Source organism: Pongo pygmaeus, chromosome X (assembly GCF_028885625.2).
Source record: "Pongo pygmaeus isolate AG05252 chromosome X, NHGRI_mPonPyg2-v2.0_pri, whole genome shotgun sequence".
Lineage (NCBI taxonomy): Eukaryota > Metazoa > Chordata > Mammalia > Primates > Hominidae > Pongo > Pongo pygmaeus.
Genome location: NC_072396.2, coordinates 92,587,946 through 92,599,160, shown reverse-complemented (window position 1 = coordinate 92,599,160; position 11,215 = coordinate 92,587,946). Strand labels below are relative to the sequence as shown.

General features: G+C 36.3%; 1 protein-coding gene across 3 annotated transcripts; it reads right to left on the bottom strand.

Moving 5' to 3' along the window:
- Nucleotides 1-2,364: 2,364 nt before the first annotated feature.
- On the bottom strand, nucleotides 2,365-10,493 carry CPXCR1 (CPX chromosome region candidate 1). Of its 3 annotated transcripts, none has more exons than XM_054471874.1 (3): nucleotides 9,860-9,997; nucleotides 7,774-7,879; nucleotides 2,365-3,800 (listed from the first exon to the last, which is right to left on the bottom strand). In XM_054471874.1, exon 3 carries the CDS (start codon nucleotides 3,790-3,792, stop codon nucleotides 2,827-2,829), a length of 966 nt encoding a protein of 321 aa, XP_054327849.1. In that variant the 5' UTR covers nucleotides 3,793-3,800; nucleotides 7,774-7,879; nucleotides 9,860-9,997; the 3' UTR covers nucleotides 2,365-2,826. The 3 variants fall into 3 exon arrangements, with proteins under 3 accessions (XP_054327849.1, XP_054327851.1, XP_054327850.1); XM_054471876.1 differs by lacking the exon at nucleotides 9,860-9,997 and adding an exon at nucleotides 10,281-10,493 and having other exon boundaries at nucleotides 2,371-3,800; XM_054471875.1 differs by having other exon boundaries at nucleotides 2,371-3,800; nucleotides 9,849-9,971.
- Between the last annotated feature and the right edge of the window lie 722 nt (nucleotides 10,494-11,215).

Genomic DNA, 11,215 nt, shown 5'->3' with positions numbered 1-11,215 from the left:
AGAATAAAATTACTATCACACATGTGAGGTAGTCTGATTTTTCCATAAACCTGAAATTGTTCTGGCTAAATATGTCTAAAACATAATTTATGAGGAGATATTCAATGCACTGATGACACTGAAATGCTAGGAGGCAAACAAAAAAAAACTTTGTTATAAGATAAACTTTTGAAATATAATTTTAAATTTTAACTAGTAAAAAATGGAGAACATTAAAATAGTAATAGGCTGCCATCTTCAGTGTTCTATAATTTATTTCCTCTAAAAAATGTATTCTACTCTGTGTTGAGTATATCATTTTCTGGTCATTGTCATGTTGAAATTAAGCTAATATTTTAGATGCTAGTTACTATGTAAATATGAAGTAAAGAAAGTATCTTATACCCATATTTTATTACAAAATTACGTGAATTATGAAAATTATTAATATAACCATAAATATACATGCTTGTTCCTACATCTTTAAGAAAAAATAAGGATATCTATAAAGTGTTGAGTTAATTTGTAAATTAAAGAACAAGAGAACACAGAGCCAGGCGCTGTGGCTCATGCCTGTAATCCCAGCACTTTGGGAGGCAGAGGTGGGTGGATCATTTGAGGACAGAAGTTTGAGACCAGTCTGGCCAAGATAGTGAAACCCCGTCTCTAACAAAAATACAAAAATTAGCCGGGTGTAGTGGCACCCACCTGTAATCCCAGCTACTCAGGAGGCTGAGGCAGGAGAATCACTTGAACCCAGGAGGTGAAGGTTGCAGTGAGCCGAGATTGTGCCACTGCACTCCAGCCTGGGCAGCGACAGAGAGAGACTCTGTCTCAGAAAAAAAAAATGAATAAATAAAGTAAAAAATAGAACACTTTATTTTTTTGAACATTAGACTGAATTATTCATGTTTTTTTTTAAGTAAAAGCATGGTTCCCCTACTTTGGTACTTATGAAAATCTTTCAAGTGGGTTGCTAGAGAAGGATAAATCTAGGATTGTTTAGTTTACATTTTTCTAATTTCTCCATTCTGACTCAATTCTAATTTTAATATGTCATTTCTAAAGTTTTAGCTAAATAGATGTCTTTGTATCTTGGGGAAAAAAGTGAAAATGTAAATACTATCAAGTTTAACTATTTTCCTGCATTCAAATTATGTTTTCAAATTCTGTGGAGGTTTACCAGCAAATATATTGATTCTATGGATGGTAATATGTCAGTGATAAAACCCATTTTTTTAATAACAAGTACTATTTTTATTTCATCCCTAGTTAGGAAAAGTGAAAAAAAGAAGAATGTTTCTTTTTTATTTTTGTTAGTTTCTACCTGATGGCTTATATTTTTGTAAAATTATGTTTCATATTCAAAAGAAAATGAGATAAAAATTGATATAGAATGTATTTTTTAATGGAGAAATATTCAGTTTTTTGAATTGTCTTTGTTTAATTGTTTAATCCAATCCATTGCTCACACTAAATAATTGTATCTGGAAGCATCAAATTGTCCTCCAGATGAACAAATTTGACCTGTTGTAGATGTAGCTTAAGTATCCTCTGCTTCAAGTTTAGAATTTCTATAATACAGTATATCCACAGATGAAATAAATTCTATATGCTATTTCAAATATAAGTACATACATATTAAATAAGGCATAATGTGCAAAAAGTATCCTATTCAATTCCAGTTATATTATATCATGCTGTGACAATAGCATGCATTTACTCTGTGACCTGGTAAAGTCATTCAATTTTCTAAAAACTGCTTCCATACATTTAATCATGCCATGAAAATTAAAAAATTTAAGATTGTTGCAAAGATTAACACATAAAATTATGCTGGCATAGTGCTTCACATATAATGGGTACTCAAAGTATAAATTATATTATATAATACGTACATATTATATAAAATACATGCATTGCATACATATTACATATTATATTCCTATATTCATTATATATTAAGTATAAGATGGTAAAAAATATGAGGTGTAGTTATAGACTCTAACTTTAATATTTATGAGTATGCAGATTAAATAAAAGAAGCATAGATGTTTGAGCTGCAAGAACAAGATAAGGAACGTCTTAAATATGTGTACACATTTGTGCATGTATGTATGGAGGGGAAGGTAAACTTTGGGTGGTGATTGTGAACAATGGTGAATGTGCTATACAAGCAAAAAGGTTTACAGTTATATGGTATCAATTTAATATTTGTTCACTTTTACTTCAAACTGTTTCACTTCTATCAAATACTTTTTTATGAGTTTTGTTATTATTCTGTATCTTCAAAATTACCCAAGTATTGTGTATTTATAGTATGTTGAATCTTTTTATTCCAGACATAGGAATTCTTATCTAATTACAAATATAAAATACAACTTTCTATGTCTTCAAATTGGTTTTTATTGAATATATGGAGAACATTTCAGATAATACATTTAGCAGAATCTCTGGAAACACCTGGTAGAACTTTGTCTAGCCTTCCAATATATGTTTGCTATCTTAGTCAGGATCTTGTTAACTTGGATTCTTTTATGTTAACAATATTCACATCTACAGAAATAGATGTTAAGACAGTGAAAACATTTACTTGGTTCAAATGCTGACTCAATGTAGATGACAGGTCTGATATTTCAATGATGTACTTGTAAAAGCAAAGTATAAACAGACGTTTCCTCACTCCCCATAGGTATTTCTTACTGAGAGGTACTATTAGTTTGTGTTCCTTTCTGCTACTTCCTCTAATAATACTAAAATTTATGTTAATGCGATTTTGTCTTACTTTAGTAGTCAAATTATGAATTTTAGAAGTTGTATTTTAAAATGAATTTACCCCAATTTAACTTAATTCCCAGAAGAGCTCCATAAATGTTGTCTTAATTCAGAGTAAGTGTTAAAAAGCCTTCCACAGATGGGACAAAAGTATTTCCAACCATTATTGGTGTTTATGATCATAACCTTCATGGTATGGCTATATCTCAATATATCCACAAAACCTTTTCTATTAAAAATACTTTGAATTTGCATCTGTGACACAAAGAGCACAGACCTCACAATAGCACGGAATCTACATTTCCCTTTAGTGTCAGTTGATTTGCAAAATTTTCCTGATGTCATTCTCTCAGTGAGGGGACGGTAGTAGTGCACCCTCGAAGGCCTTCTAAATATTATGGCTCTCTCGTGATGGGTGAAACTATTTGGATGGTAAAGACATGCTATATATTTTTGCTTTACCCACATGGTATTCTGACACCCTGCAGCCTGAGAGAAATATCTATCACATAGCAGACGGAGAATCATACTTCTTATCTCATGATTGCTAATAAATGGGACTCTCCATGAAGTTGAAAGTCGAAAACGAGTTTTGTGATTTATGCGGAAATTGTTTGCTTTCATCTCAACTTTCCCTGAGTGGGATCTTGATCTATCATTTAAGGGCTTGTTTTGGTCAATTTTTACTAGCAGGATTCTCAGATGGTTAACTCTTCCTAATTCTGACATAAGAGAGACCAATTTTCTGGGAATGGGGATCTGAAGTAGAAGAGACTCTTCTTTTATATCTTCTTCTCGTTGATCTTTTTGGATCTCTGTTTCGAGCTCACTGTTTTCTGCTGCTTGAGGAACAACATCTTCCTGGGAGGTTGCTGTGTCTGGCTCCCTGTTTATTGGGTTGGTTTCTACCTGATAGATCATATTGGGATCAGCAGATGGAGACTCTATGTCTGTACTAAAGTCATTAGAAGGCTCATTTTCAGAATTTTTGTGAGCATTTCCAGCTGTATCACTTCCTTCTTTAGTAGGAGAACTCATCCTGGGTTCTATTTATGAGAAAGAAGACAAAGATTTACTAAATTTATGTATGTTCCATTTTATAAGAAGTCAATTCTTTGGTCATGGCAAAAAGCCTGTGAATGTGCTATTTCTGTGCCTTCTCGCAACTATAAATATTGTAACAGAGTCACAAACCCACAGAATAAAGTGAAAACTGAGGGCAAATGTAAGCCTCCTATTAAATATGTTTTCTCATAACTTAGTTATGGAATTTCAATAAACTTGGAATAACATAACCTCTCATTTGGCTATTTTTGGCATATACCCTATGCACTAGAACACATTTAGTTCTGAATAGAAGGCCCAATTATTTCCTTTTGGATGGTGAATTATAAATAATTTTCATTGAATAAGATGGATCTGTATTACCCACCTGAGAATTTAAAATGGGGCTGAAATAGGAGGAAGGTATTATGAGTGTATATGTTTAAAAGAAAATTAAGACCTATGTGAAAATGATATGGTTGAATTTGTATAAGGTACAAGCCGTTCTTCCCCTGTAATTTTTACTTTTCTTAAAAACCTACCTTTTTAAAAGTAATGTCTAGGCCAAGCACGGTGTCCCATGCCTGTAATCCCAGCACTTTGGGAGGCTGAGGCGGGAGGATCACCTGAAGTCAAAACTTCAAGACCAGCCTGACCAACCTGGTGAAACCCTGTCTCTACAAAAAATACAAAAATTAGCTGGGCATAATGGTGGGCGCCTGTAATCCTAGCTACTCGGGAGACTGAGACAGGAGAATCGCTTGAACCCAGGAGGCAGAGGTTGCAGTGAGCCGAGATCGTGCCATTGCACTCCTGCCTGGATGACAGAGCAAGACTCCATCTTTAAATAAATAAATAAATAAAATGGAAAAATAAAATAAAAGTAATGTCTGTACAAAGAAGTGCAATTGTGAATCGTGAGAAGGGAAAGTAGGGTAGATAAGAAAGTGGGAAGCTGATGAATGAAGTTCAAATTCTGAGTTCATTTATTAAAATATCTTCCAAATTCACCACTTTCTGTTCATTCTCAATGCCTCAGCACTAGTCAAGCTGAAAATTACCTCATGCTTGCTTTACTACTTATAGTGGCAGATTTCACTGATGGCAAACTCTACACTCACCACTCTCCTGTCACCCCTCTCCTCTTACCTTTTACTTTCTTTATGTCTTTTACCTGCTCAAACACTTTCAGCTTACCCTAATACTCTGAACTCTATGCTTCCAATTCTACTCTGTGAGAGGACTTTGAACAATCAACTTGACAGATTTCTTCAGAGCAGGATTATGGGCAAGGAACATTCTTACTGAATTCCATGGTGGAGAAAGGCGAATGCAAGTGGGCTGAAAAGAAATCTGGTAGAGTGGTGGAGTTTGAGAAACTGACTAACATGGTTTTTATTTCTCATGGCTAGTTTTTATGAGCTAACAAAGGCAGGATTTATGGATAAGTTAGCAGGATTTAAAGATGTAGAATTGATGCAGAATTATGTGGAACCTTATCTCATAACTGCAGTCTTCAGAGACTCTCCACAATCTGACTCCATCTCCCCTAACCAACTTTTTCCTCTATTCACTCAACATGCTTTCTCTGTTCCAATACTGCTGAGCTTTTATTATCTCATGATCATTATTCCCTTCAATTTAATCTTCAATTATTTTTTCAGAGTTTGATATTAATCAAGGGGGACTATTTTTCTATCAAACGTTATATCTTTTATTGGAGGTAGTGACCCCACTGTCAATATTAGACAGATCAATGAGACAGAAAATTAACAAGGATATTCAGGACTTGAACTCAGCTCTGGACCTCATAGACATCTACAGAACTCTCTACCCCAAATCAACAGAATATACATTCTTCTCAGCACCACATCGCACTTGTTCTAAAATTGAACACATAATTGTAAGTAAAACACTCCTCTGCAAATGCAAAAGAATGGAAATCATAATAAACAGTCTCTCAGACCACAGTGCAATCAAATTAGAACTCAAGATTAAGAAACACTAAAACTGCACAACTACATGGAAACTGAACAACCTGCTCCTGAATGACTACAGGGTAAATAACGAAATGAAGGCAAAAATAAATAAGTTCTTTGAAACCAATGAGAACAAAGTAACAACAAACCAGAATCTCTGGGACACAGCTAAAGTAGTGTTTAGAGGGAAGTTTATAGCACTAAATGCCCACAAGAGAAAGCAGGAAATATCTAAAATCGGCACCCTAACTTCACGATTAAAAGAATTAGAGAAGCAAGGGCAAACAAATTCAAAAGCTAGCAGAAGACAAGTAATAGCTAAGATCAGAGCAGAACTGAGGGAGATAGAGACACAAAAAACCCTTCAAAAAATCAATGAATTTAGGAGCTGTTTTTTTAAAAAGATCAACAAAATAGATAGACCACTAGCCAGACTAATAAAGAAGAAAAGGAAAAGAATCCAATAGATGCAATAAAAAGTGATAAAGGGGATATCACCACTGATCCCACAGAAATACAAACTACTACCAGAGAATACTATAAACACCTCTACACAATTAAACTAGAAGATCTAGAAGAAATGGATACATTCCTGGACACATACACCCTCCCAAGTCTAAACCAGGAAGAAGTTGAATCCCTGAACAGACCAATAACAAGTTCTTAAATTGAGGCAGTAATTAATAGCCTACCAACCAAAAAAAGTCCAGGACCAGACAGATTCACAACTAAATTCTACCAGATGTACAAAGAGGAGCTGGTACCATTCTTTCTGAAACTATTTTAACAATGGAAAGAGAGGGACTCCTCCCTAACTCATTTTATGAGGCCAGCATCATCCTGATACCAAAACCTGGCAGAGACACAGCAGAAAAAGAGAATTTCAGGCTGATATCCCTGATGAACATCGATACAAAAATCCTCAATAAAATACTGACAAACCAAATCCAGCAGCACATCAAAAAGCTTATCCACCATGATCAAGTCAGCTTCATCCCTGGGATGCAAGGCTGGTTCAACATACGCAAATCAATAAACATAATCCATCATATAAACAGAACCAATGACAAAAAAACACATGATTATCTCAATAGATGCAGAAAAGGCCTTTGACAAAATTCAACACCCCTTCATGCTAAAAACTCTCAATAGACTAGGTATTGACGGAACGTATCTCAAAATAATAAGAGCTATTTATGACAAACCCACAGCCAATATAATACTGAATGGGCAAAGACTGAAAGCATTCCCTTTGAAAACTGGCACAAGATAAGGATGCCCTCTCTCACCACTCCCATTCAACATAGCATTGGAAGTTCTGGCCAGGGCAATCAGGCAAGAGAAAGAAAGGGCATTCAAATAAGAACAGAGGAAGTCAAATTGCCTCTGTTTGAAGATGACATGATTGTATATTTAGAAAACCCCATCGTCTCAGCCCAAAATCTCCTTAAGCTGATAAGCAACTTCAGCAAAGTCTCAGGATACAAAATCAATGTACAAAAATCACAAGCATTCCTATACACCAATAATAGTGATCACAATTAAAGTTTATCTCATATCTTTGTCTGTCTTGTGCTGTTTCTAAGTCATGGAGTAGTATACCTTTCACTTCCATCAACTTTTAAGTATTTCATTCTTTTGCTTCTGTTACTATGTGATACTTTCTTATCTTGCTTTATTTATTTTTATTTTACTTTTTTTTGTACATGCATTGTAAAACTCTAACATTTAAATATATGTATTTCTCAATACTCATTTCTCCATTCTCTAGTATACTTTTGCTTTACTTTCTTCTTCAGAGTCCTCACACACTCTGATCATTTCACAGGCATATTTTTGGGTCCTTGCTAAGCTTTGCTGAGTTTTATGTTTTCAATATTGGCAATTAGAAAATCTCTCTACATAAACATCTCAGCATCAGCAGTTAGCTTCAAGGTAAAACAATAGACAGAGTCTACATTTTAGAGGCTTTCTAAATAAAGTAAATTGAACTCACAAAATTTGAGGATAGTATGACTGGCTGCTTCTCAGTAAGGCTGAAATGCAGTAATTCGGTGAGAACTGAAGTTACTGGTGGTCATCTAAGGCTTGTCAGATGCACCCTGAAAACAAATAAGATATTTTCATAAAAGAAAGGAAAAAATAGCTCCTGCACCTTCTTCCCCCAAGAAAAGCATCTATGCTGCTCTGCTGTTTGGTAGGGTCTTTCACTTGCACATTCAGGATAACTATGAGATTCATTGTTCCCTTCTACATTCTGAAATAGGATCGTATATAAGAAATATCCAGCGTTAGGAAGGGGAACATCACACACCAGGGACTGTTGTGGGGTGGGGGGAGGGGGGAGGGATAGCATTAGGAGATATACCTAATGCTAAATGACCAGTTAATGGGTGCAGCACACCAACATGGCACATGTATACATATGTAACTAACCTGCACGTTGTGCACATGTACCCTAAAACTTAAAGTATAATAATAATAAAATTAAAAAAAAAAGAAAATTGCTAAAAGGGTAGATTTTAAGTGTTCTCACTACAAAAAATAAAGATAAGTATGTGAGACAAAAAAAGAAAAAAAAACTACATATGTAAATACACAAAATTAAAAAAAAAGAAATATCCAGTGTTTGTTGTGAATATACTAGTATATTTATCACATATATTTATGTCACTCAACTATGTTAAGACTGGTTTTTCAATAAACATAATATATGTGATATCTAAAGGCTTATTGCCTTCTGAAACGTAATTCCATCACAAAACTATGTACTTAAGGTTATTATTACTCATTAAAAAGTAAATGCTCCCTGGAATTGCACAAGAAGGCTATATGTATTCTGTTAAACTTCTCAATCTTTATTATTTAATGTTTGGACATATGTTTGGAAATAGCCAAGAGTCATATGCCTTTCTTATTTAATCTTTTTTAAATAACTCAGCCAAATGACTGTGTTTACCACCGAGTCTGCTATTTTCTTCTGTTTTCTGGTATTTTTAAAGTATTTAATGTTCTATACTTCACTTACATAGAGCATTATAAATATATGTATTAAATATAAACACTAAAAATATATATACATTAAATATAAATTTTAATATATATTAAAAATAAACCAGAATGCTTCAGTGTATGTACACACACACACACACACACACACACAAAACATTTCACTCTTTGTTATACAGAAAACCAAAATCATTTCTTCCACAAAGATAAATGTAGCTGTATGTGCCTGATAGCTTTTAAAATTATAATGTTTAAAATCCTTAAAATAAATGACTTTTGAGTTGATAATCAGGGCCCTGAAGAAGCACAATATTACACTTTATTCTAAATACCAGGGTTATGTTTTCAAATATTCTCTTCTGACCAAGATTTTTACATAATGACCTGTTGAGATTCAAAAGATACATATGGAGTTTTAAAAGAACCTGACTGTTTTGAATCTTTCTAAATCAGTTTTGATTATCCTTTATATTGAAAGTAGTTTATTTGTATTCTATTTATACTGTATCCTCCAATGCCCACATGCTCTGGAGAAAGACGTGTGTTACTTCTAACAAAACTTTAAATATTTTACACTAAATTACATTAATGACTCATCAGCTCAATCAGACTTCTTTATGTAAATGTCCCATCTTTCCCTGCTGACAAACCCCTCCAATATACAACTTCACTTCACCTCAGATGAAAGAGCTTCAACTAACATACGTCTTCTGATTCCCATGCACTCATGACTGGCCAGAAATCCCCACCATATCCTAATTTCTTCAACTGAGGGACCTTTATCTTCTGTTTCTTTCAAATTTGTTAGTTTTACTTTAAAATGATTCCATCACTCAAAATGTTGTGACAAATGAAACCAGGAACTTTTCCGCATATGTTCATATCAAACATATGTGAACATATTAAATCCCTGACCCAGAGGGACAACTCTCAGAATAAGATCTACATCAACAAATGATAAATCAAGAAAGCAAAGCTAACTTTAAAATAATTTCTTAAATATATTCTAAAATGGATACACAAGCTAAGAAGTACTAAGATCGCTTATGCTTTCTCTCTCACTTTCAACTCACAGTTTATCTTCATTCTCATTCATCAAAATCCTTAGGAAAGGTGTGCTTCACGGGGTCCTGCCTTCTTGACCCCTTTTCTTCCGCCCTCTACCTCTCCACTTACTCCTGTTTCACAGTTCTTTTGACTCTGCATCACAACGCCCACAAAACATGGAAACCTAGCAACCTAGAACCCTCTTCAGACTGTAGGGGGAGGGAATAACTGAAATGGCAAATTCGAAATCTTTAGATGGCAGGCAAAGAGTTAAGGCTGGGAACACCCATGAATTTATAACTCTTGCCTTATCACACACAAAATCCTAACTATAAGCAGTATTCCCAATATTGAAACAGTGTGAAGACAGGATTGCCAGATGTAATACAAGACACCAGTAAAATCTGAATTTCTTATAAACAATACTTTTTTAGTATAAATATGTACCACATATGATAACATATTGAGAGGTGACAACATGCTGGCAGCTCTTGCAGCCCTCACTCGCTCTCGGCGCCTCCTCGGCCTTGGCGCCCACTCTGGCCGCGCTTGAGGAGCCCTTCAGCCCACCACTGCAATGTGGGAGCTCCTTTCTGAGCTGGCCAAGGCCGGAGCCAGCTCCCTCAGCTTGCAGGGAGGTGTGGAGGGAGAGGCTTGTGCGGGAACCAGGGCTGCGCTCACGCTTACCGGCCAGCACGAGTTCCGGGTGGGCGTGGGCTCGGCGGGACAGCACTCAGAGCGGCAGGCTGGCCCGCAAGCCGCCGGCAGTGACGGGCTTAGCACCTGAGCCAGCAGCTACTGTGCTCAATTTCTCACCGGGCCCTAGCTTCCTCCCTGTGGGGCAGACAGAGCTTGGGACCCGTAGCCCGCCATGCCTGAGCCTCCCCCTCCTCCGTGGGCTCCTGTGCGGCCCCAGCCTCCCAGAAGAGCGCCACCCCCTGTTCCACGGGGCACAGTCCCATAGACCACCCAAGGGCTGAGAGCTGAGGAGTGTGGGCACACGGCGGGACTGGCAGGCAGCTCCACCTGCCGTCCCGGTGGGGGATCCACTGGGTGAAGCCAGCTGGGCTCCTGACTCTGGTGGGGACTTGGAGAATTGTTATGTCTAGCTAGGGGATTGTAAATACACCAATCAGCACTCTGTATCTAGCTCAAGGTTTGTAAACACACCAATCAGCACCCTGTGTCTAGCTCAGGGTTTGTGAATGCACCAATTGACACTCTGTATCTAGCTACGATGGTGAGGAATTGGAGAACCTTTGTGTCACACCCTATATCTAGCTAATCTAGTGGGGACGTGGAGAACCTTTGTGTCTAGCTCAGGGATTGTAAATGCACCAATCAGCACCCTCTCAAAACAGACCACTTGGCTCTCTGTAAAA

Excerpts from the sequence above, each read along its gene's own strand:
- CPXCR1 (XM_054471876.1), bottom strand. The coding sequence starts at position 3,792 with ATGAGTTCTCCTACTAAAGAAGGAAGTGATACAGCTGGAAATGCTCAC.